The 27,401-nt window shown below is 40.8% G+C and overlaps 2 protein-coding genes across 2 annotated transcripts; both read left to right on the top strand.

Moving 5' to 3' along the window:
* Positions 1 to 1,696: 1,696 nt before the first annotated feature.
* Positions 1,697 to 3,172, top strand: LOC113159405 (D(1)-like dopamine receptor). Its single transcript, XM_026356066.1, has one exon. The coding sequence runs from the start codon at positions 1,697 to 1,699 to the stop codon at positions 3,170 to 3,172; it is 1,476 nt and encodes a 491-aa protein (XP_026211851.1).
* Positions 3,173 to 12,311: 9,139 nt separating this feature from the next.
* fgfbp3 (fibroblast growth factor binding protein 3) lies at positions 12,312 to 18,679 on the top strand. Its single transcript, XM_026356080.1, has 3 exons — positions 12,312 to 12,442; positions 17,090 to 17,363; positions 17,847 to 18,679. Exons 2-3 carry the CDS (start codon positions 17,095 to 17,097, stop codon positions 18,286 to 18,288), a joined length of 711 nt encoding a protein of 236 aa, XP_026211865.1. The 5' UTR covers positions 12,312 to 12,442; positions 17,090 to 17,094; the 3' UTR covers positions 18,289 to 18,679.
* The last annotated feature ends 8,722 nt before the right edge of the window (positions 18,680 to 27,401 follow it).

Raw genomic sequence — 27,401 nt, 5'->3', positions numbered from 1 at the left:
GAACAGAGACAACAGGAGGAGTGAGAAGATCAGCAGAACAACAAGATGAGAAAACCTCTCAGGTCTTATTGTTTTCTATTTAAAGTGCTGCTTCATCCTCTCACACCGTCCTCTTCGCTCCGCTTTGGTTTCCATCAGCTCCTGACAAACATCAAGCGTCTGTTCAGCTGCTACATCACATGTTCCACTTTCTCCACCACCGTCTGTCTTCTGTAGTGAAAACCTACGAGGGGCTTAGATAACATTTAAAAGAGCCCCATTATACTAACTCTGCAGTCCTGCTCAACCCTTTATGAATCATACAGAATCCTTTTAGATGGATTTTCTCTATAATGCTTTTCTTTAAGCTCAGGCACACCCCCACCTGCTGCTAAACACCAAGCTCCTGTCCCCCAGTGAATCCAATCAGCAGACAGGTGGCACCATCTGGTGGCTGCATGTCCAAATTCACCACAGTCACCTGGTTATGTGGGTCCGTTCCACAGAGGGGGGGGGGGGCTGCTTCATACATCCTGGGAGATTTAAAGCTTCCAGCCTTAGTTATGCCGATAAAGGAGAATTTCCATCCATCAGGTTTCTGAACAGATGGTTGTTTTGCAGCTGCAGTGGACTGGAAGTGGTGATGATTCACTGTGGAGGAGACTGTGTCTCATTTGTTAGAGCTCAGCTGAGCTGCTGTGTTCTGAGGTTTAAATTTACACGGTGCAGAAACAAATGAAGGTCGATGTTTGACGTGAAGTCGTCTTCTAAATCTTTTAAATTCTAGTCTGTTTATTCCCTCAGTGACTTTGTTAAAGTTGGAACTGAACAGACTGTCTGCAAACACAGTTATAGCAGCATGTCCCCAGTAAAACATGGAAATTACTTTGTAAGAAAAGAACCCCCCCACTCTGATCGTGCCAGGTCTCAGCACCGCTGGGGTGGATTTTTCCTGCTGTGTGATTAAAAGTAGGTGAAGAAACTCGATGAGGAGGGAGAGAGGACGGTGACACCAGCAGCTGCACAGTGGACTGATGTGTGGGAACGTTTTGTGGCGTCGTCTTTGGAAACAAATGACCTGTGACCTTATATTTAACAAGAGACATGAACCAGTGTAGAGGATGAATTCATGTTCATGTTGAGGGGAGAAAAGAAAAACCATGTGTCTCAGTTCATGCTCTAATGAACTGATAAATTAAACAGCATCTTAATCCGAAATAAAACCTTTAGTTGAACCCTGATGTTGATGATTATTAGTAGGTAATTAGTCATTTGTAATCAGAGACACATGAGGACACTGTTTCTCTCTGGTCTTCAGTGTGAAGCAGCTTTAACTCGTTTAGTTTAATGTTTAAGGTAAAAAGCTCTTGACTGAATTTGATGGCAGTAATCTATTACCTGCTCTGGGAAGGTAACAGCCCTTCTGGAAATCTGAGCGCGTCACACAGACAAAGAACCGGAGTCACACCGGGACGAGAGCCCGGACACCTCTTCCCCCGTGGAGACCGACACAGCTTCACATGTGGAGTCTTCGCTGGTGTCTGGCAGCAGATGAAGGATCTTTACCACTGGATTATTTAAATCTTTCTCTTTGTAAAGTCACATCTTCTCCGTTCACTGATGGATCAGCGGATGGTTTGTGTGGGGAGTTGAACGGTCTTGAGTGTGGATGTTAAAAGCTCGTTTCCACTTTTCACGCACGGTGTCTGTGGACAAAATGGAAAACTACACTACGTGGAGTAACATCAGCCAAGTTCTGTCCAAGCTGGACGGGACGGGCGCCGAGGAGGAGGAGGACGGCGGCACCGGGGGATGGAGCGGCGGACTGCGCGTCCTCATCAGCTGCATCCTCTTCCTGCTCATCGTGTCCACGCTGCTCGGGAACACGCTGGTGTGCGCCGCCGTGGTCAGGTTCCGCCACCTGCGCTCCAAAGTCACCAACTTCTTCGTCATCTCGCTGGCCGTGTCCGACCTGTTCGTGGCCGTGCTGGTGATGCCCTGGGAAGCCATCACCGAGGTGACTGGGACGTGGCTGTTCGGACGCTTCTGTGATGTCTGGATCGCCTTCGACATCATGTGCTCCACAGCCTCCATCCTCAACCTGTGCATCATCAGTGTGGACCGCTACTGGGCCATCGCCAGCCCCTTCAAGTATGAGAGAAAAATGACTCACAGGGTGGCGTTTGTCATGATTGGGGTGGCGTGGACTCTGTCCATCCTGATCTCCTTCATCCCAGTGCAGCTGAACTGGCACAGGGACGGGGTGGTGGAGGAGGAGGAGGTGATGGAGGAGGTGTTGGCACTGATGGCTGTCAGTGGCAACAACTTCACAAACAGCAGCAACCTCAACACCAGCTCTGTTTCCAAGAGCTGTGTTGCCAACCTGAACAAAACCTACGCCATCTCCTCCTCCCTCATCAGCTTCTACATCCCGGTGGTGATCATGATCGCTACCTACACTCGGATCTATCGGATTGCTCAGACCCAGATCCGCCGGATTGCATCTTTGGAGAGGGCAGCGGGGCAGGCGCATAACCAAGGTCACGGTGTGACCCGGAACCAGCAGCAGCGCAGGCCCAACGATGAAGCTTCCTTGAAATCATCGTTTAAGAAGGAAACCAAAGTCCTGAAGACGCTGTCCATCATCATGGGGGTTTTTGTCTTCTGCTGGCTGCCGTTCTTCGTCCTCAACTGCACCCTCCCCTTTTGTGACCCCCCCTTTGTCAGTGACACCACCTTCACTGTCTTTGTCTGGTTCGGCTGGGCCAACTCATCCCTCAACCCTGTCATTTACGCATTCAACGCGGACTTCCGGAGGGCCTTCGCCACCATTCTAGGTTGCAACAGAATCTGCTCGAACAACACGGTGGAAGCTGTGAACTTCAGCAACGAGCTGGTTTCTTACCACCACGACACGACGCTCCACAAGGACGCGCTGGCCCCCGCACAGCTGCAGCAACATCCACGCACCATGAATGTTGGGTCGGACCACCTGGAAGACATGAGCGCACAGTTTGATGAGGACTCACTTGTCTCTAATGGTTCCCAGAGTAACAACAGACTTCTGCTGCTTCCTGCCACCGTCCAGTTTGAGGACCCAGAGATTTCCTTGGAAACGATCACACCGTTTACCTCAGCAGCGGGACTAGAGACGGACGCACTAATGCCTGGACAAGTGCACCAGGATGGATAAGACAGGAACTGTACTGAATTGTACTGAACTGTACTGAGCTGAGCTTCAAAACAAATACAGAAATCAGACCTGGAGTGTGAAAACTTTAAAACAGAAGAAAATAAACTCACAATAACCTGATATCAGAGCTGTGGGACTGCTGGAGTCCTTTGTTTGCACTTATTTAAGTCTGAAGCAGCAGGGTGGGAGATAATTCAGTGGCAGTTATACCAACAGGCTTTGTCAAATATAGACCTGGACGAGTGAAGCTGAAGGAGGAACTTCAGTCGTTCACCAAGCTGTGTTGTCTGAGGCTCTGTTTGCTGTAAGAATGGGTCCAGTGAAGGTCGAGCGTTTGGAGAAGAACAGTCTTTGTTACTCTGTCGCAAACTGTGATGTGCGGAAACGTTTGAGCCTGAATAAGGAAGATCTGTCCCTAACCCAACCCTCTGTCAAAACGTACAAATCAACTGGTTTTTGTGTGTGAGTAGTCTTTAAAGATGAACATAGAGTTCAAATCCACTCTAGTGTAGTACCGATGTAGAACTGTTCAAAGCCCAGACGGTTCTAGAGAGACCACAGATCGTCACTGAATCATTTCATTATGAGAGTTTATATGAGCAGAAACTTCAGGTGAACTGAACTGAACAAGGACGAGTCAGCATCTGACAGACCTGAGAAGTCACTGCAGCAGCAACCACTGTGGTCTAGTTCTTCTTATTCTCTGTGTGTATTAGATTTAGTTTCAACACACCGTGCTTTGCTGCACTCGATTATCAGTTCTCAGATCTTGAGGCGTTCTCGGACCTAATGAGGAAATAAAGGTGGCTGAATATAAACTGTGAACATTGAATGACCTGTTCACAGGTAGGACAGAGTTACTGTCCTCTAGTCCTCGATTCACATCAAGGTTCATTCATATCTGATATCTTCCTGCTGAAAACCTTTAAAGTATGAACCTACTGTTGATGGATGATTGAACACTGAGGTTTCAACTGAAAAATGTCCAGAAATTCACATTTAGGCCATGTTCCAGTTCCAGCGATCAACTCTCCACCCACCTGTACTGTTTCAGAATAAGTGTCGAGAGAATTAAAGTCGTTAATGAGAAATTAGTTTGAAAGCATCAGCACTGATAAACAGGTTAATATGTGCTTCGTTACAGGCAGGAAGAGATTCACTTAAACCATCAGCCGGGTTTTAAAAGCACCACAAAACATTGGTGAGAAGATTAAAGCTGTTTTAAACAAAGCAGAACATCGTATTATTTTACAATTGTTATGATGATAATTGGAGTCAGAGATTAAAAACTTTTTCTACCTGATTTCAAGCTTTGTGAAACCTGGAGATGCAGTTTAGTAAGAAACAGGGAACCTTTAAATACAGGTGATAGAGTGAACCTGTTCACAGTCATCAGCAGAGCTCATGTGGGTGGACGAGAGTTCACTAAGTCGCATAATCTCAGTCACAGATGAACAACCTGACTGCTCCTGCAGATTCCTGACACTGGTCCTCCACAGCTTTGCACCTTTTGTCATCCTGCTCAAAAAAGAAAGGTATCGAGTGTAATGAGCAGGGGCGGTTCTAGGACTTCATCCTTAGGGGGCTCAGCCCTCACTGCTGTATAACCTCATTAGTGATGTCGATCTCTGTTAGCATGTTAATGGGGAATTCCATTATGTATTAGCATTGAGCTAATAGATAGTTTTTATCACATGCTTTCAGTGTCTTTTGACAGGGGCGGGAAAGGTGTCAAACTGTTGTAGATATTAAAATGTTGCTTTCCTTTTTGATACGGTTGATTTATATCTTTTCTTTTGCATGTGTCAGTTTTACAGTGTTTCCATTTGGGAGGGAAATAATCAGCCTGAACGAGCAGCTCTCGTCTCTCATCTGGGAAACTGTACAGACGCTCACGTTCAGGGAGGGGAGGATACGCAGAACAGCAAAGAGAATTTAAAAAGCTTGGATCTTTTTTTTTTTTTACACATCCTTCATTTTCATTTTTATTTTAAAAAGTCAAAATTTTACTCCTATTTATTTTATCCTTTATATTCTTTTTATTCTGAGGCAGATTGTGTTTAAACATGTTTAAGGTATGGAATCTTTCCACAATATGAAAAGAAAATGTATTTATTATTTATTATTTGTGAAATATATTGAACAAATGTAAATACTGCAATGTGATGACAAGACAGTAAAGAGTTATGATGTGCTATTGGTATTTCTATGGTATCTTCCTGAATGAGTAACAAAATTCTCCTAAGTTGAGATCAACAACAGAATCAGCCTCGGGTTCTCCAGAAATAAAACAAAAACTAAATAAGAGATAATAAAGAGCAACCGTGGATTCTGGGTTTTTGTTCATGTTTTTCTTGTTCACTCTCCCCCTGCTTGTTCCTTTCATCTTCAGGGGGTAGTGGAGTTGAAACAGACTGCAGGTTCCCGGGGGCCACTGAGGGGACGACCCTGAACTGTGCAGGTGTATCTACAGGTTCAGCTGAGTGAGAGCGTGTGGGAGATAGAAACTGTACTGTCACTGTGTGGTGGCTCAGAGAGGTTTAATTCACATGAAGTGAAGCCTCTGTATTCAGGTTTCAAGCAGCAAGTGTTAGTTTTTACTACTTAAACTATCACCTCTGACTTACCTGATAAGACATAGTAAACCCTAACAAAGACTTTAACCTAATGCTGTTTTAATAATTATTATACAAAGCAGACTTCCGTGGGAAGATAATCAGAAAACACCAGAACAAATAGAAGAAGCAGGCTGGAAGGTACTGTAGAGTCTACACACTGAGACTAATGATCCAATGTGGAGCAGGTGACAGCTCAGGTTAGAACAGGAAGCAGACGGCACAGGAAAAGGCAGTGAAAAGACGAGAAGACGTGTGATCCGACGAAAGAATGAAGCTAGAGTCAGAATGAGAAGACCAACACAAAATGAATGTGTTGAAAGGACAGCGAGGCTGTTTCTAATTTCATGTGAGATTTTACAAATCGACGACTAATGAGAGACGTTTCCGAGTGCACTGGGCCTGTGATGTACAGCTGAGCTTCTCTTTAGGTTCTACTCACAGTGAGGAGATAAATAGTCATGTTTAGTACAGGAAGAAGAACAAACCCAACCCCAAAGACAAACCCATCGTAGAAAACACAAACACCTGTCAGTGACCAAACAGAACGGACCACTTTGATTATTATAGATAGAAGAGGCTGTTCCCCCTCATTTAAACCCTTTTCACACATCTCTGTTTTCATCCTTTCACGTTTGTCTTTCTCTACATGACATGAAGGTCATGTCAGTCTGTCAGATTGTCTCGTTGTCTGTCAGTAAATAAGGACAGAAAACTACATTTCATTTCAGCTCCTTGTGTTATTTCAACCACATTCATCACTGCACTCACATACACACCAGGCAATTAGAGCCAAGCGAGCACGACCCGCACTTCAACTCCAACACATGCAGTTGTTACACAGAGGACAGGATGAAAAGGTTTCTGTCTGATTCACTGACCATCACACGTCCTCTCCTCACTGCATCCAGATTCATCTCAGTGTTTGGTCCTGATGCATAATGCAGCAGCGTTTATCTCGTATTTACTCACACTCAGCACAGCAAGATTCAAGTTAAAACTATTAATGTGAGGACTTGACTTTATCAGCTCAGTCAAAACTAAACACTAAAGATTGATTGAGTAATAATTTCCTCGTCTTTTTCTGGTACAGTATCTCTCTATTTTCCATGGACTGAGCAGTTACACTTGAAAATATATTTTTACATAACTCAAACAAACTTGACTCAATGCGGAACATTTTCTGTCTGATTATAAGTATATAACTGGTATATAATGTCTTTTTATGCCTTAGTTTGAAAAAACTAACTCTAACTAGTAGCCTACCTATTAGTTACACCTGTAGCAAAGTATGTTTACTGTCCTAGTAATAAGAAAATGTAGAAAATAAAATTGATGCCAGACAAGAAGGAACACTTGACCTTCTCTGACAGGAAAAAAGGGCGAGTCTCAAACGTCTTCAGATGAATTGCAAGAGTTGACATTTTGAAGACAGGTCTTAAAATCACAACACTGAGGAAATACGTTGAATTCATTTCTCTCATCACGTCATATTTCTGCACACATCTGGCTCATGAGAACAGACTCTGCTGCATCACTATCAATCATGCTAAACCTTTACAAACCTTTATACCTCAGAACGGGAGTGTGCAGATAATTTTGGAGGTTGAGAGTAAAACCTCCCACACGGCTTCTATTTCTGATCTCTGCAGTAGCAATGACAAATGTTTGCAGTGTGAATATTTCACAGCTCCTTTATTATCCTCTATATCATGTGAAGGCAGCGGTTATAGTTAACAGGAACAATCCATTTAGCAAACACACACACACACACACACACACACACACACACACACACACACACATTTTATAATATATATATTTTATTTATAACATTTTTGGCTTTATTAACACACGTAGGACTCGTGTGTTTCCTAAAACAACATATGTTTTGTTCAAAGACCTCGAGTGGCTGCAGTTTTGACCAGTGGAAGGAAGTGATGTGGTGGAGGGAGGATTCATAGTTTCTGTGTCTACAGCACAACAAAGATAAAACAACTGCACATACTGGAACAGCAGAAAAGCAAACAGTACACCACATGTGCTGTACTGTTCTTGTGATGTGTGCTCTATTCTACTTTTTTGATTCTATTCTTGACAAGCATGTTTCGCTCTTCACACCATCTGAGTTTATATAAGTGTCTGTCGTCTGCAGCTGTGCAGAAACGTCCTATGTTATGATCAAGGCAACATGCTGACCCCACTAAGTGTACACCTCAAATGATCATCAACATGTATAGTTGATGTATCTCTATGTGTCCTTTGAAATGACTACAGCCACTTCAGAAACACTTATGAATACATTTCTCAGGTCGTATCAGGCTGCAGGTTGGTTTCCAGCTGATGATTATTAACATACCGTGTGATCACTAAGCACCAAAGCCTCATCCTGGATTAGGATTGCTACACTAAGCACAGCATCGATATTCAGTGGGTGGATCTGCCAATGTACCTTTTTTCCTTCTGCCATATTTAACACAGAAATTCAAATTATGACTAAAATTAAACAAACTTCCAACCACTCTGACTGTACTTTCCATTGCTCTACTTGAACCTCCCACATTAAGAAATTGAATCGTTGTATATAAACATATTTATTTGCAAACTAGAAACCATGAAATTACTTTAAAATCGCAGACTGTGCAGAGCTGATATGATCTAACACATGTATCAGCAGCTTCAACATGCCAACGGACGACAGCTGTCGTAGCTCTCAGTGATTTTCCAGTGGCAAACGGCTCGTTTCAGTCTCATCCCATTCATTTTTTAACTTTCTCTCTTTTATCTTCTGTCTCTTTCCCTTTTGTGTCTTTAAAGTATGAGCACACAGACACCAGAGGTCATGGTTTGGTGTCATAATCATCCAAGTAATCACAGCAGAGGAGGAGACAGCGACGGTGGAGCGCTGATTGCGGCCACCACTCAATGACTGTTAAAAGCCTGAAAGTGGACGCCTCTGTTTGCTGTCAAGGACTCCAAGTCATCACCAGCTCGTCTCAGTTTCACACACACAGAGACACACACCGAGGCTAAAGGTAACAATAGTGACCTTGCAGATGTTCTCCAAGATTTCCAGTGTGGTCAGAGACATTTTACACACAGTTAAGTGACAGAATTATTAAATAAAAAAGAAGAGGTATGAGGTGTTGTTGACCAAGAAAACAGGATTAAACCATGCAGCACGGGTTCAGAATGTGACTTCATCTGAATGAACCATAGTGAAGTGAATATTGATACTGTATATTAAGAGACCTGCAGCCCACTCCTTTGTGTATTTTAGTTTCTGTGTGGAAACGTGGAATTACATGTGCTTTGTTGCATGAAAGAAAAAAGTAGAGTATGGATTTGAAAACATCTTAAGACCCTTTAGTCTTTAGTCATTCTACTCTTGACTGTGTCTTTCCCATGTGCTCTCCGGATCTCTCTCTTGACCACCAGTAGGAGGCAACCGAGTCCCAGCTACATATCTGTTCTCATCTGTCTTTTTGTGACACTCAGCACAAAAGGACACACAGTTACTCACTTATACAGTGACAAACACAAATTATTAATCTGATTAGCTGAGAAACACAAAAGAAGAGTCGACAAAAGAGTCGACTCTTTTGCTTCGTCTTTGTCCTATTTAGTATAAAACCTTAATGTATTGATTCACATCAAACAGGAAGAACAACAAGGTGCAGAAGTGTCACTAACGGCAACAGAAATGACCTATTTGAAATAACTTGTTTAAAATGACTTGTTTGAAATGACTTGTTTAAAATGACTTGTTTGAAATGACTTGTTTGAAATTACTTGTTTGAAATAACTTGTTTGAAATGACTTGTTTGAAATGTCCCGTCATTTTTACCCATGCAATTTCCATCTGTTTAAAATATTTAGCTGAATCATAATCCAAAGAGGATTTTCTGCTAATTAGCCACCAGGCAGGTGGATCCTCTAACAACGTCTGGACAACATTGCAAACAGTGTCAAGAAAAAGTATGTGAAAAGTATTGGAATTTCATGGTTTTCTATTTCACAAATATAACGTGTCTAAAGTAATAACATAAAAAAATTCTGATAATTTATGTCTTATTAAGAACATCTATAAAAACCTTATAGTTCTAGTGGAAAGAGACATGAAGGATCTTTTTGTGTGTTTTTTTAGGCACATTACATTTGTTAATACTCTTAATTAAAAATCAGATCACATTTTATGACATTTCTAAAGGTTCACATACTTTTTCTTGCCACTGTATTTTGCAACTGCATGTACAAAACATTAATCACATGTGTATATGAGTATACATAAATAGTGAAGGGAGACTGATGAAGAAACCAGCACCTGCTCTCTCTGTTACTAATTAGGCATCACCTATTTTCATGTCTTCTTTTTTTTTTGCCTTACTGGCTGAATAATTAAACCAAATTCAGTGTATTTTTCTGCAGATGTATACCTGTTTCCTTCAGTCAGTCACATTCAGGGCATGATGCCAGATCCACTTCACAGTGCCACAATATGTTGTTTTAGGGGTCCTTCTGCCCCCTGGTGGTCTAGAAATTATTAATGCAGCTTTAATAAAATACTCAACATTTTCCCAGGCTAATACAGATGATTTTACAGAATGAAGGGTTTGTCTTTTCATTTTCATATAATAACATATCTTTTTTAATTTACGAGTGGAGGTGAGAACATTTCTCGTTTTTTATTCTGTCCTCTAGAAGTTACAAACAAACTCATCTGCTTTTGACTAAACTAGATGAAATGATGCTTCTCACCACTGTCTTCAGCTTTTCAGGCGTTCCACTCTGCTCCACAGTGAAGTACACTTATAGCTGAAAACAAGGTGACATATTTGTTCCTGATTGGTCCAGACTGGGCGGAACGACATGTTTACTGTTGTTGACTTGTTTTTCAGAGCATCCTTCCTTTGCCAAGCAGATTTTTGGCAGTGTGCGTGGGGAAAGAGCCGTCCTCGGAGCTCTACCAACCCCTGAGCTGAATGAGAAGGAGCTGGGCGGCGATGACAGGGTGTCAGCAGGGGGTTAAGCTGTGACCCAGATTCCTGCATGAGTCTTTGTCCTGAAGGAGAGAGAAGATTCTCCTCGTTCATCTTGCTGAGGACTGATTTACTTATTCTAATAAATACAGTGACAGAGGGAGAGAGAGACTCAGGCAAATTGAAGAGGAGGAAAAGCTACTTTGAGTTAAAGTCATACATGGACAGGGCATGCATTAGCATCAGCACCAGATATTTGTTTAGACTGTATTTGTCTTATTTTAACGTCATTTAGCACGTTCGCAGCGTTTGTTTAGTATTTCTTCATACGTACTCTGCTGTCACACGTTCACTCCTGCTCTGTGGGACGAGTTGGCGATATCACTTCTGATGCTGCTTCTTTTATCAGCCGTTTTTTGTGTCTGATGGTCAGTGCACCGGTGGTTTCTTTCTTTCATTCTTAATTGTTTAACTGACTTTGCCCAATGTTTGTGGCTCTGATTGCTCCCATCGACAGCTCTCTGGTTTTCATGATGATTTATCCTTTTAAATAACAAATGCACATTTCAAACCAAAGGCTAAAACCAGCAGCATTTAAAGTTAGTTATTTGACAATCAGTCTCATAGAACAGAGAAACAAAAGAATTGAATGTTTTAGTACTTTTGCTCACTTGAAATTTACAGGTAGGTCAGTTGTCTCATTATTATGATGTACATAGCATCAAACAAATGTTAAATTCTGAACAAATCTATCTTTCGATCAATTCAAATCTCTTTGATCTAAAGCAAAAAACAAATCAGTTTTGCCATTTCAACTTGGTTGGACGTGTAAATAATCAAATCAACTTTAAATAGTCTTTTGCAAGCACAAAGCAGATTCAACACCCTCAAAAGAGAAGGTTAATAAAGCTTGTGTGTGATGTGGAGTTGTGTTTATTGTGTATGGATAGGGCTAAATTTGATATGGAAAGATTAGTTTTGTAGTTTTTAATTATGTTGAGAATCCAGCACTAAACATTAAACATGAAGCTTTTACCTGCCTATTAGTTGAGAAGCTGACATTTAGTTTTACCTTAAAGAACCATAATTTATATAAAACGTCTTTTTTGTTGTTGTTGAAGCAGCAGAACTTTTTGTTCTGTGGAAAAATCACACGTGGGCTATTTAATACAAAAAAATACATAAAAAATCACAGTTTGTCTGGAAAATCAGTAGAAAATAAAGGTTGTTACTGATCAGAACAGCACACACACTAATTCACTGAAAACCAAACTTAATCTATTTACTATTTATATGATTAACAACAAAATCATGGCGACTGTACGGGTCAAAGTTCATGTTTTTATTTTATTTGATGAAACTAAATCAGTTTCTAGTGACAAACAAAGAAGCGTTTTGTTCACGAGCAGAATGACACTGACGTCCAAACCCTTGAGGTGTTGTCTGTGTCGCACACAGCAAGAAACCTTGGCAAGGGTCTCACACACACACACACACACAGGGTTTTGTCAGCAGGGTGAATGTGGGAGGTGTCCTTGGTTTTGAGTGGGCATTTCTTATTCCCTGAACCCCTCCTTCCTCCTCCTCGTCCTTTATCCTTGTCTTCCCCCTCTTTTATCCGAGTGTCCGTGGCCCCCACATTCTCACAGCGACTCAGAGCCGTGGAGCGTCACATGGTAAGAACACTGGGCCTCTGCTCACACTAAAAACTAAACAAACCTGGGACCTGGGACACTAAACTCTATTCTGTATTAATGCTTCTTCCTAAAAACATGTATTTGATTGTTAGAGAGAGGGAAGAAAGATTTGGTTAAGTGATGACTTATTAATGAGGGATGGATTTGGAGGAGTGGGGGATGTGCTCGTGAGGGGGATTATTTTTGTTTTGATGCTGTGCGTCTTTGTTTTTGCAGTAGAACAGACACTTCTGCACCTGTTATGATTTTTTGTTGTATTATCCAATTAACTTTTAAAATTCAGTATTTATGACATTTTTTTAACTTAAAAGGCAGCTGTGGAAATCTGCAGCGAACCTGCTTTACAGGTCTGAAAGCTGAAGCTTGTTGTTGTTTCCCAGTTATTCAGGAAATGCATTTCTATTGTACTTATTGTAAATGCAGTGAATCCTCAAGGTCACAACCCCTCCCATTCTCAAAAGGTGAATAGTATTTAAGATATCCATTTAGGAGATATCTGCTACTAGGCTGAGACGCTGAGTCATTTGTGCATCAGTGAATAACAGTAACTATACCAAACAACACCACTTGCAGACGATTGAATTTAAACTGGAACTCACCTGAGGAGGTTCAGTGATTTCCTCATGTAAACCACGGTCAGCTGATTCTGATTGGCTTCCAGGCATCATCTCATGATCAAACAGCTGCAGGTGTTTGAGACACTGGATTAAACTTTAAATGCTGAGAGACACTTTTTTGCGTCGCTGTAGTGATTCGGGGAATGAGGATTCAGCTATAGGAATTTGTCTTCTACGGCATAAACATGATTTTTGAGAGGACGTTCTCGTGGAAAGTAACCACAGAATGAAGCCAACTGCAAGAGATGATGACAACCCTGTTTTATATAACTGGGATAACTGTCCACCACATTTGGAACTTTTTACCTTTGTTACCATTGTAACTTGTCAGAGTGGGTCCAGCAATGAAACAGTGTTTAATGCTGTTGGGACACATTTCTCAGCTAACTCAGTACTTTACCACTTCCTTATTGTATGGAGAAATGAGCATCTGAACAACTCTCCAGTCAATTTTGTTGAAGTAAACAAATCTCCAGGATGACAAAGCATTAAAAACTTCAGAAAGAATAATTACACAACTGGAATGATTTGTGGACACCTCAGTTTTCCGAGCCTGGAACTGGGTCCAGTCTCTGCAGCAAACCGTCTTCTCCTCAGTCGGCTGTGCAGAGCAGAAACACCACCGTTTTCCTGAGGCACTAAATGGTCCTGTGGCCTCTTTGTCTTTGGCGTCGTCCTTTGCGTCTGTGAATTTAGCTCCCACACTGTCTACTCTGGGTTTAATAATTTGGTGAATGACTGAAGTGATGACAGTAACTACAATGAACATCAGTCTGTATGATGATGAAAATAACAACATGCTGGGTGATAAGGTTATTCAGGACATTGAAGATCACTGTGAATTAGCACAGTGGCTCATTTTGTGACTAATTACAGTCAGACTCAGAAAATGAAGTGAAATGATTCATGTAAAAATCAAGTTCATTTAGAAACCAGCTGGATGCTGATACTACTTTTAATTTGTTGTTTCGTGCAAGTAGCTGAATCTCCACGCTGTCTCGTAAAAATTATATTCCTGCAAAAATGAAATGTGATCACACGTGCGCTTTATAGGGAACATAGTTACTGGATAGAATATGGTCAAATGCACTTATTTTAAAAAATGAATTGTCACTTTTATCAATAGAAATGCATTCTCAAGCAGGACAGGAGGCTAAAGTGAGCAGCCGGTGTTTAGTGTGCCACACTGGTAAATATGGTTTAAACTCCAGAGTCCTATATGTGTTATCATTAGGCACCAGAAGCAGGTTCAAGATTAGGGAAAAATGTTAAAAGTAAAGGTGTTTAAAATCACCATTTTTAAAAATAAACCCAACCACAATCTATCTGGCACAAACTGCATGTTGTACTGAAAGACTGGACATTTGGGTGGAAGAAAAAACACAGTCTGAGAAAATGTATTATATTATTTAAGATCAACATATCTACAACTTTACAGTAATTATCAATGTAGCCTCATTATGTTAGCAGAACATCTGGCAGTTATATGGACATGGCAGGAGCTAAGTTAGGACGTCACACAGATAAAATAATGGGAAATATGTTGGGTTAAACTGAAATGATCCTTTATGTCAGTATATCCCTTCATTCTTCTGATCTGGAATTGGGTTGCGGTGGCAGCAGGTTTATCAGGAGTGTTCACGTTTTGAAAACATTAAATTAATGATCTGAACATCTTTGTGAAATGAAACCTGGATTCCTAACTGTGAGATCTTCTGTAGAAGTTGGTTCTGTACTTGTGAAGCTGTTTCACACTGTTGCTGAGTTCAATCTTTCATTGTAGCACGTGAAGCATGAATATTTCAGTTTTATATGTAAATGAGTGGCAGATTTTTATTTTATTATGTAAGATAATTTATTAGTCAGTAGCCTCTTTACTGTCAGTGGAATAATCCCACCTGAATATTATATACATGTACACATTGTACACATAAATACAATGATGTATTAGTTTTCAAACTGTGTACAGGACATATTTCAGTAAAGGTTTTATTAAATTGATAGAGTGAGATTTTAGCAGATCTGACTAAGGGAACACATGTTCCTCTAATCTATTTATTACCGTACTGCACACACGTAGAGAACCATACATTTGTTTTTGTGGACATCACGTGTATTTTAATATTTATATACACTGTGCCTGTAAGGAACCATGAGACTTTATGGTGACGTCAGTACAATTCACATTAACTGCAACCGTGCGTTGATTAATGACTGAATACATCTCATCACCATCTTTTTATGCAGTTCACTGAGCACAGTGCGAAGTCTCCACTAATATAAAATATTAAAATGTATTGTTAGTTATGATTCTCCATGGTTGTCCATCCAACCCGTTCTTGTAGACTCACATTTCTTCTAAATGCCCACTTTGAGTCACTAATAAGCTGAATCTGATTAGATCTTAATGGTCAAAGGTCAAAGTCACTGTGATCTCCAATCTGTCTATTCTTGTGAAAATGATATTTCAAATTCGCCACAAAGGTCCACTTAGACTCAAGAACCGATTACATGTTGGTGGTCAAAGGTCAACGTCACTGTGATTGACATGTCATTCATGTCTTATTCCCATGAGACGTGTCAGAAACACTACAATCTCGTTCCATCTGGCACAAAGATCGAAGGAGTAAACTGGTTAGAATATGAGTCTGGACAGATATGAATGGAAACTACAGCAGCTTGTAACTGCACTGCAGTAATTCCTGGGTTTGAATTACTCTTATTGTGAAGTAGAGACAATAAATCCAATAAATACTCAAAGCATCAAGATGTTCTGGAGCACAGTGGACTTTTAATTTGTTTTTCCATTTCATCAGAAACAGGGGGCATTAAGAACAATAAGCAGCACAGTGTTCTGAACGTCAACACTTTGTCTCAGATTAATGCAGACTCAGTTTTATTTAATATATCTTGCTAATTAAACACAAAACTTGACATGAGAAACAGACTCTGGGTCAATCTCAGAGTTATAGTTTGTGAGGTCTCAAACCTCCTGCACTGTAAAGTGCCTTGAGATGATTTCTGCTGTGATGTGGTGCTATACAAATAAAATTGAAATGTAACCCTGTCTGAACATTTTCATCAACCAAGAGTTTTTAATTGACTGAATTAACACATTTAAATCATAATGTTTATGTGTAATAAATAAGAATTAATTTATTTTAATCCTAATCCAACATTATTAGATACTTGTTATCAGACAAACAGAGGAGAAGACATGGAACCAATACATGTTTTATACATGTTTAGTTTTTTTACTACAATATTGAAATTGTTTTGTTGAACGTTTTTTAATCTCATGAAAGTGGAAAATGTATTTGTGTCATTTACATAAATTATTGTGCTGCTCTCCTCCACCTTCCCCCCTTCTTGCTTCTTGTTTGGTAGCTACATGTCCATTCTGGGGGGAGGGTTTCTGGCACTTGGCTGATTTTTAATAAGCGACTGACAGCGGCTCACACCCGCACTCTGTGCCCGTTGTCCGATCTTATAACATGTCACTCTGAAACTGAAGAGTTCTGATGCAGAGAAAGGCAGCAAACATTCTCAAGTTCCTGTTAGTAAAAGATTAATGAAGTTGAACCAATTCAGTCGACATAACTACTTTAACTGTTTTTCATTACACATGCCAGGGTTGAATCTGCCAGCTGTACGTGTTGATACACAATGGTGCTAATTTCTCACAGTGTTTGAAGCTGCACTGACCCAGTTGCCTTGAAGGGAGGATTAAAGTTTCATTGTGGTTCTTATTCAGGGTTGATTGTAGTGCTGAAATACATTTACACAGCTGTCACACTCACAACTTTCTCAGTATTGCATTAAGAATATAACTAGATAAAGGAGAGAAGAGTATTTTAAACATTTAAGGGTTCATGTTCACTATTTCCTTTAGGTTTGATGTCCACCAGCTGTCTCCACCTGTCTGTTTGCTAAAAGGAAGTAAAATTAAATACAAGGGCTCAGAAAATTGACTTTTTTCCCCTTTGCCCAACTAAATTTCTTTCTCCAGCCACAATGAAGGTCCTGCCGTGCACCTTCCTCTTCCTCCTCCTCCTCTCCCTTCCTGCCCTCACTGAGGCCAAGCGGCAGTCAGGTCAGGGGAAGCCTGATAAACCCCGCCAGCCCCCGCCGTCCCCTCCACCGGCCAAGCGGCCCAGAAATCGCTCAGTGCCCGGCTCCGGGGAGCTGACCACCAAGGAGGGGCATCGCTGCAACTGGCAGACGTCCGGTGAAGGCCTGGTGAGCCTGCTGGTGAACTGCAGCACTGAAACACTGGGAGAGAGGTGAGGCAAACATTACCTGCTCTAACTCCAGTCTGTGGAGGTTGTAGAGTGCAATGTGGAAATAGGACATAATTATTAATTTACTGCCATCAAATGTCATTTAGTGAACCAGTTGGTTATTTTCAATCATCATGATCCTGGAGTTCAGTTAGTGACAAGTTCAATCAAAACAGGAACGTATTATAAGGATGAAGTAGTTTCATTCTGGACAACTGAGTGCTGGGAAGATTTATTCCTGTTGTTACTTACTCGTGCAACTATAATGATGCTGATCTGTCCCAAAGTGTAGCTTGTCATATAATAATGCTGGGTTTTGTAGCTTTGTCTTTCTAAAATAGGACATGGCAACAAACAATGACAAAAAAGGAAGATAGGGTGCAAGAGAAGTTTCAGTTGTTTCATGAGCTTCAGTCTTTGACAGCCTTTATTCACTTTCCTTGTTCTCTGGTTTCTTTCCATTTTTCTTTTCTCCCCCTCCCTCAGGTACTGGTGCCGTTACGCTGGTAAACCAGACCTATGTCAGGGTTACGGGCTGAAGTCCAGCCAGTACTGGAAGCAGCTGGTGGGTAAACTGAAGAAAAGGCAGAACGCCTGTGAAGGAGAAAAGGTCCTGAAAGCCAAAACCTGCAAAAAGGCGGCGGCTGAGGCCCACATGAAACTTGCACAACGCAGCGGTGAGGAGGAGAGGAAGGGAGGAAAGGAAGGAGGAAAGAAGAAGGTATCAACAGCCACTAGGAGCTCAGACGGAGGGAGGGCAGAGAGGAGGAAGAAGAAGGAGGAGGAGGAAGAGGAGAAGAAGAAGACAGAGGGAATGGTTGGGTCTGACGAGGAGGGCTATGTGAATGACATGGAGCCGGTGCAGAGTTACTGCAGCGATGGATGGCACGCGCTCTGCTCGTTCTTTGTCAAGTTTTTTGAGGGTTGATAGAAAACTTAAGAAGAAGAAAGTTCAAAGTTAATTTTTACGACATGTTGATGCAATTTCACAATTCGAAAAAGAGCAAAATAAAAACCTTTTTTTAATCATTCTGGAAGCATCAGGCAGCTCATTTGTTAAATGTCACCGACTATTTGAAATTTGTTTAATACTGAATCATAAATTTCCTAATCATCAGATGAAAGATGAAAATGTTTTAATGGAGGAAAATTATATTTTGGGTTCAGTTTGTTTGATTAAGCGTTTTTAGGTTTGCGATGTGTTAAATGTCATTTGTTGTTTTATTCTGTAGAACTGTTAAATCAGATAAAAGTGTAAAGTGGCGCTGTATAAATTGTGTAATGTTGTGACTGACTAACAAATAAAAATCATGACTTGGTGACTGATGATGAGTTTTGATTCCTACATGAATAGATGTGTCATTTATTCTGGTTTTTGGACTGTCCCCTTGGAAACTTTGACCCCATCTGTAAAAGCAACTTAATACAACTCTTTTTCATTTTAATGTAGTGTTTTATTGAGTTATGTTTGTACCTAAAAACTCACGTCACAGTTGTGAGTTTTTTGGGATTTTTATTTTTTAACTGTGTTTTTTATAGTTCACTTTTTGTTCAGTACTGTCATTTGCTTTGTGTTGTGCACGTCTGTATTGTGTAGAGTAGACCTCTGTTATCTAAGTAGTCTCAGATCACAGCTCCCACTGGGCGAGAAGCGAGGAACACCGGACAACTCGCCAATCTCAGGGCTATTTTCTTAAGCAGTAGGTCCTGTCCTCGAACGCCACCAGTCAGAATAAAAACTGATGAGCAATTTAATTTGTCCCATTTCTTAATATTTTTAAATGGAGACGTTTCATCTCTTATTCTTAATAAAAAAAGGAAACTTATCTTGCTCCTCTGTTGGGATATTATACAAACCATTGTTGTAGTTTGTTACTGGTTAAATCTACCTCAGGGTCTTATAAGGACAAAATTATTTTTCTCTTTAAAGAAAAACACACTGGTTTCTTTCCATTTTTCTTTTCTCCCCCTCCCTCAGCTAAATACCATAACACAAACCTCATTTGACCTAAATGATTAAAAACAACAGACAATTTGTATTTATTTATTTTAAATTTTTTTATTTTGATTTTTTTTATTATTATTTTTGTTTTAGGAAAAATTGAAATTGAATTGAAAATCAATTAAAAAAATGATTATCCTGCCAATTGCCAATTAGAAATTTAGAATCTGTACCGCAGCATGCTCTGTCCTTAGACCCTCACATCGGAACAGGAAAAACTCCCACTTGGTGGAAGAGACCTTAGGAAGAGCAACAGAGGAGGGATCCCTCTTCCTGGACGGACAGACGCGCCTGATGTTAGAAGTAAATGCTGTGTGTACAGAAAGAGAAGCCAGTTAGAATGAATTAGAATTCCATTTTGGTGTTAATCTGATTCGTAACACCAAAATGGATCAGCATATGGCAGAATTCGCTTATATTTTCTTGTCGCGTTTTCAAGGTCGGTTGTGAGAGACTCCTGTTGTTGTCGCAACTTGTCGTTTTCTGCCTGTATGCTGTCAAAACTGAGTTTAAGGTTTTTGAGTTCTTCCTGAAGATTACCGACTTTCTGCTCCTGATCTCGTAGGAGCTCACTGTTACGGTTTATGGTGTCTTGTTGGTCACTGAGTTTCGTGTTGGCCTCCTCTAGTTCCCTTCTGAGCGTGATGCTTTTTTCACTCAGTTCCTTACAGCTGATTTGTGACTTTGTGGCTGTTTGTCGTACACTTATGATCACCTGTTCCTTTTGCTTTAGGACCTCTGCGTTACGCCTCACGGTCTCCTGTAACTCACACAGTTGTTTTCTGGACTTCTCTAGTTCCCCTCTGAGCGCCTCCTTTTGTTCACAGATATATTTATTTTCCTGATTCACGATGTCCAAGTTGTGTTGAAAGTGTGTGATTTTCCCGTCTTTCTCTCGTAGGAACTCTGCGTTACGCCTCACGGTCTCCTGTAGCTTACAGAGTTGTTTCCTGGACTCCTCTAGTTTCCCTCTGAGCGCCTTGTTTTGTTGACCAATGGATGTGTTTTCCTGATTCACGATGTCCAAAGTGTGTTGAAGGTTTTTGATGTTCCCGTCTTTCTCCCATAGCACCGCTGTATTACGTTCCACAGTCTCCTGTAGCTCACACAGTTGTTTTCTGGACTCCTCTAGTTCCCCTCTGAGTGTCTCCTTTTGTTCACAGATATATTTATTTTCCTGATTCACGATGTCCAAGTTGTGTTGAAGGTGTGTGATTGTCCCGTCTTTCTCTCGTAGGAACTCTGTGTTACGCGTCACGGTCTCCTGTAGCTCACACAGTTGTTTCCTGGACTCCTCTAGTTTCCCTCTGAGCTCCTTGTTTTGTTGACCAATAGATTTATTTTCCTGATTCACGATGTCCAAGTTTGATTGAAAGTCTTCACGTTCTTCTTGAAGTTGTGTAATTTCCAGGTCTTTCTCTTGTAGGACCTCTGTGTTACGCGTCACGGTGTCTTGTAGGTCACAGAGTTCATGTTTGGTCTCCTCCAGGTCTCTTGTGACGACCTCCATCTGTTCACTCAGAGAGCGGTTGTCGTGTTTCAGAACATCACCGTCATGTTGACTTTTTACGAGTTCTTGAACACTATTTTTGAGCTCCTCGTCCTTTTCCTCCAGAAGCTCCTTGTTTCTTCTTAAATCTTCCTCGACCTTGTAAAGTTGTTGTTCCAGATTCTCATTGCGCTTCTTTAAAGAGTCATTCTCCTGCTGAACTGTGCGATTCTTGACTTTGTGGTCCTCCAAGATATTAGCAGTTTCCTGACAATGTTTTTCCATGTCCTGATTGACATGTTCCATGCCTTCACTTCCATTTTGATTTCTTATTTCCAGGTAAGAAATGGTGTGTTGCATGTCAAGGACTTGTTGTTGCAAATATTCATTGTGTTCCTTCAGTAAGTCACGTTGGGATTGAAGGACTCTAGTATATAGCTGTTCTGTACTGTGCTCCTGGTGCTCGTTGTGTAGATCAGAGTACCTTCGTTCCCTGGTCTGTTTTTCTGTCTCGTATTTCTTTGTCAGATCCCGTATCTTTTGATTTAAAGTCTCCCTCTCAGTGTCCATGTACTTTAAATGAATCTGCATCGCTTTCTTCAGGGCCTCATTCTCAAGTTGTAAGTTGTCGACTCCTTTGAGAAGAGTCTTTTTGTCCTTGTTCTTCCTACGAAGTCTCTCAACGGTTTTGGTGAGGTTGTTGTTCTGTCTGGAGAGATCCCCGTTTTCTCTTCTTAGTTGCTCGTTGTCTCTGCAGAGACCTGCATTTACATCCATCAGATGTCCGAGATTAAACAGCTGCTCCCACTGACTCATGTTTGGGTGTTTTCAGTTCCACAAAGTGTGTATTCTACGCTAAAGTGTGCCAAACAGCACTGAAGTATCTACCTATCCACTTACCTGCTTCTGAACTTATCAGAATATGACAGATCCTTAGGTTCCACCTAGGTATAAAGTGATGAAGTGATGATGTCATTTCCTGTTGGAATCTGAACCTCAAAGCCATAAAACAGATCAAAGCCATTTTGAATAAAAACAATTCTTAAAAATTGAATGATGACAAAATACAATCCACTGGGTAGTTGTGGTTTGTACTGGGTGAGGTTACACCTATTGTTTTTTTTTAAAGGCAGTAATTTAGTTTTGTCTGTGGAGAACATGTGTCTCTGTAGAAGAAGGCTCACAATAGAGTTTTAAAAAGGGGCCTCTTCCTCGACAGGGTAAGGGAGCTAAAACCTAAACATCAGATTGTTTCACGTAAATAAATGTCAATGGAAAAGTCATTCTACCCAGGTGTAATTATTTTGCATCTACAACTATTTTTATGCAGGTATGTCTATAATTCGTGAGTAACTAGTGTCTCAGTTCTCCCCGAACTACAAATGGACTAGTCCATTTTATATATATATATATATATATAAATATATATATATATATATATATATATAAATATATATATATATAATGGACTAGTCCATTATACCATGAGAGGAAGTGATTCAGGTGATGATTGAGTTTGTAGCTAATGTATCCCAGGATAATAAAGTTATAAAGACAATTTAATACCACAAATATCATTTTATAAGTGTGTCATTTATTCTGGTTTTTGGACTGTCCCCTTGGAAACTTTGACCCCATCTGTAAAAGCAACTTAATACAACTCTTTTTTATTTTAATGTAGTGTTTTATTGAGTTATGTTTGTACCTAAAAACTCACGTCACAGTTGTGAGTTTTTTGGGATTTTTATTTTTTAACTGTGTTTTTTATAGTTCACTTTTTGTTCAGTACTGTCATTTGCTTTGTGTTGTGCACGTCTGTATTGTGTAGAGTAGACTTCTGTTATCTAAGTAGTCTCAGATCACAGCTCCCACTGGGCGAGAAGCGAGGAACACCGGACAACTCGCCAATCTCAGGGCTATTTTCTTAAGCAGTAGGTCCTGTCCTCGAACGCCACCAGTCAGAATAAAAACTGATGAGCAATTTAATTTGTCCCATTTCTTAATATTTTTAAATGGAGACGTTTTATCTCTTATTCTTAATAAAAAAAGGAAACTTATCTTGCTCCTCTGTTGGGATATTATACAAACCATTGTTGTAGTTTGTTACTGGTTAAATCTACCTCAGGGTCTTATAAGGACAAAATTATTTTTCTCTCTAAAGAAAAACACACTGGTTTCTTTCCATTTTTCTTTTCTCCCCCTCCCTCAGCTAAATACCATAACACAAACCTCATTTGACCTAAATGATTAAAAACAACAGACAATTTGTATTTATTTATTTTAAATTTTTTTATTTTGATTTTTTTTATTATTATTTTTGTTTTAGGAAAAATTGAAATTGAATTGAAACTAATTAAAAAAATGATTATCCTGCCAATTGCCAATTAGAAATTTAGAATCTGTACCGCAGCATGCTCTGTCCTTAGACCCTCACATCGGAACAGGAAAAACTCCCACTTGGTGGAAGAGACCTTAGGAAGAGCAACAGAGGAGGGATCCCTCTTCCTGGACGGACAGACGCGCCTGATGTTAGAAGTAAATGCTGTGTGTACAGAAAGAGAAGCCAATTAGAATGAATTAGAATTCCATTTTGGTGTTAATCTGATTCGTAACACCAAAATGGATCAGCATATGGCAGAATTCGCTTATATTTTCTTGTCGCGTTTTCAAGGTCGGTTGTGAGAGACTCCTGTTGTTGTCGCAACTTGTCGTTTTCTGCCTGTATGCTGTCAAAACTGAGTTTAAGGTTTTTGAGTTCTTCCTGAAGATTACCGACTTTCTGCTCCTGATCTCGTAGGAGCTCACTGTTACGGTTTATGGTGTCTTGTTGGTCACTGAGTTTCGTGTTGGCCTCCTCTAGTTCCCTTCTGAGCGTGATGCTTTTTTCACTCAGTTCCTTACAGCTGATTTGTGACTTTGTGGCTGTTTGTCGTACACTTATGATCACCTGTTCCTTTTGCTTTAGGACCTCTGCGTTACGCCTCACGGTCTCCTGTAGCTCACACAGTTGTTTTCTGGACTTCTCTAGTTCCCCTCTGAGCGTCTCCTTTTGTTCACAGATATATTTATTTTCCTGATTCACGATGTCCAAGTTGTGTTGAAAGTGTGTGATTTTCCCGTCTTTCTCTCGTAGGAACTCTGCGTTACGCCTCACGGTCTCCTGTAGCTTACAGAGTTGTTTTCCTGGACTCCTCTAGTTTCCCTCTGAGCGCCTTGTTTTGTTGACCAATGGATGTGTTTTCCTGATTCACGATGTCCAAAGTGTGTTGAAGGTTTTTGATGTTCCCGTCTTTTTCCCATAGCACCGCTGTATTACGTTCCACAGTCTCCTGTAGCTCACACAGTTGTTTTCTGGACTCCTCTAGGTTTCTTCTGAGCGCCTCCTTTTGTTCACAGATATATTTATTTTCCTGATTCACGATGTCCAAGTTGTGTTGAAGGTGTGTGATTGTCCCGTCTTTCTCTCGTAGGAACTCTGTGTTACGCGTCACGGTCTCCTGTAGCTCACACAGTTGTTTCCTGGACTCCTCTAGTTTCCCTCTGAGCTCCTTGTTTTGTTGACCAATAGATTTATTTTCCTGATTCACGATGTCCAAGTTTGATTGAAAGTCTTCACGTTCTTCTTGAAGTTGTGTAATTTCCAGGTCTTTCTCTTGTAGGACCTCTGTGTTACGCGTCACGGTGTCTTGTAGGTCACAGAGTTCATGTTTGGTCTCCTCCAGGTCTCTTGTGACGACCTCCATCTGTTCACTCAGAGAGCGGTTGTCGTGTTTCAGAACATCACTGTCATGTTGACTTTTTACGAGTTCTTGAACACTATTTTTGAGCTCCTCGTCCTTTTCCTCCAAAAGCTCCTTGTTTCTTCTTAAATCTTCCTCGACCTTGTAAAGTTGTTGTTCCAGATTCTCATTGCGCTTCTTTAAAGAGTCATTCTCCTGCTGAACTGTGTGATTCTTGACTTTGTGGTCTTCCAAGATATTAGCAGTTTCCTGACAATGTTTTTCCATGTCCTGATTGTCATGTTCCATGCCTTTACTTCCATTTTGATTTCTTATTTCCAGGTAAGAAATGGTGTGTTGCATGTCAAGGACTTGTTGTTGCAAATATTCATTATGTTCCTTCAGTAAGCCACATTGGGATTGAAGGACTCTAGTATATAGCTGTTCTGTACTGTGCTCCTGGTGCTCGTTGTGTAGATCAGAGTACCTTCGTTCCCTGGTCTGTTTTTCTGTCTCGTATTTCTTTGTCAGATCCCGTATCTTTTGATTTAAAGTCTCCCTCTCAGTGTCCATGTACTTTAAATGAATCTGCATCGCTTTCTTCAGGGCCTCATTCTCAAGTTGTAAGTTGTCGACTCCTTTGAGAAGAGTCTTTTTGTCCTTGTTCTTCCTACGAAGTCTCTCAACGGTTTTGGTGAGGTTGTTGTTCTGTCTGGAGAGATCCCCGTTTTCTCTTCTTAGTTGCTCGTTGTCTCTGCAGAGACCTGCATTTACATCCATCAGATGTCCGAGATTAAACAGCTGCTCCCACTGACTCATGTTTGGGTGTTTTCAGTTCCACAAAGTGTGTATTCTACGCTAAAGTGTGCCAAACAGCACTAGTATCTACCTATCCACTTACCTGCTTCTGAACTTATCAGAATATGACAGATCCTTAGGTTCCACCTAGGTATAAAGTGATGAAGTGATGATGTCATTTCCTGTTGGAATCTGAACCTCAAAGCCATAAAACAGATCAAAGCCATTTTGAATAAAAACAATTCTTAAAAATTGAATGATGACAAAATACAATCCACTGGGTAGTTGTGGTTTGTACTGGGTGAGGTTACACCTATTGTTTTTTTTTAAAGGCAGTAATTTAGTTTTGTCTGTGGAGAACATGTGTCTCTGTAGAAGAAGGCTCACAATAGAGTTTTAAAAAGGGGCCTCTTCCTCGACAGGATATATATCTGAATTCAGTTCTGTGTATGTTTTAAACAGTATTTAGTTGAACTTAAATTAACTTGAATGGTGATTTGTCAGTGGTTTAACATTAAAATACAAGCAGATCTTCAGTGAACTGATTTGGCCGGTTCATACATGTTTTTGTGTTTAGATTTATTTCATGCTTACAGATATGGTTTAAACCTTTTTTTTTGTATATTTTATGGAGGTCTTAAACCCACCTGATGGTTTTAATTATGTGTTATGCTTTAACAGCAGAAATCTCCATTTTACCATTGTACTGTATGTGACATCATGGTGCTAAGTGGCTAACGCAGTGATCTTCATACAATGCCTGTGATTCAGAGCATGATTGTGTGTTTTTAACGCTGTAATTCTGTGACTTTCATCCTGTTGTAAATCCACTCAGGACTCGAGTCAGTGAAGAGACTTTACTGATTTTAAATACATCTAACTTTGCTGTGGAGGATTTTTCCAAAGGGCAGAAAAACAGAGACGATGCAGGAATTCAGAGTCGTCTCTCACTGGTTCCTATGCCAACAGCCCGAGAGGTGTGTGTGTGTGTGTGTGTGTGTGTGTGTGTGTGAGTGTTAAACTGGGAGCTTTGGCAGTCGGACAGGATGTATAGTGCAGTCCCCAATTTGTTAAAAAGGGCTTGCATGACCTATGAGGTGTGTGTGTGTGTGTGTGTGTGTGTGTGTGTGTGTGTGTGTGTGTGTGTGTGCACATATTTGTTGAGACCCACATGAGAGCTTTTTACTTTTTTTATTAGCTCCAATTCTGCATGCATTTGTCCATCGTTCCATGGATGTATGTGTTTGTCCTGTGGTTATCTGCCGTCCCCAGAGTAGCAGAGCTAGATTAAAACGTTGAATAGTTTGTAGTGCCGAACAACATTTTTCCTTTCAAGTTGTTGAGGCTTCATGAAGACAGCCGTTCACATCTTCCATATTTTTTTATTTCATCCATATTAATCAACTTTTCTGTCTTTTTCTTCAGCCTCGACTTTCTACACATAAAAAAGAAGAGTAATGCTTCATGTGTTAGGATGATCTTTGTGAGGCTCAGCACTTGAAGCACAGAGCTCTCAGTGTGAAGGGGGCTTGGTGAGTTTGTTTGCAGTCTTAATGGCTGACATTTTGCTGCAACATGGAGGTAGCTCTGCTGGCTCCCGCTGCAGGCTGGGGCCCACAACGTGCCCTGTTTGGTCAACGGTCTGTTGTTGAGTGTGTAAGGACAGGGAGGATGACTGTTGAATTGAGAAGTGTACAAGCGCGTGCACAGACACACACACATCCAGCAAGGAGCAGCATGGTTCAGATCATCCATAGACTCAGACACTAAGACCCCCCATGTTGGACGCTGGCCGTCTTCCCGTAAAAACTCGGGCACAGCGAGGGTCTGGCAGCTCCCCGCCTCGATTCAGCTGAGCTTTTCTCTACCATCTTCATTTTTCCTCTCCCCTTTGGACACTGTGGGCACACACCTCCATGGACACTGCCAAACAAATCCAAGGTTCCGCTGGGCTACAGATGAAGTCACTAAGCTTTTCTGGGAAACCAATTTCTCTTTAGTTTTTCATCTTTAAAGAAACTTGACACACATTC

This window comes from Anabas testudineus, chromosome 15 (assembly GCF_900324465.2).
Source record: "Anabas testudineus chromosome 15, fAnaTes1.2, whole genome shotgun sequence".
NCBI lineage: Eukaryota > Metazoa > Chordata > Actinopteri > Anabantiformes > Anabantidae > Anabas > Anabas testudineus.
This window is presented reverse-complemented; position numbering and strand designations above follow the sequence as displayed.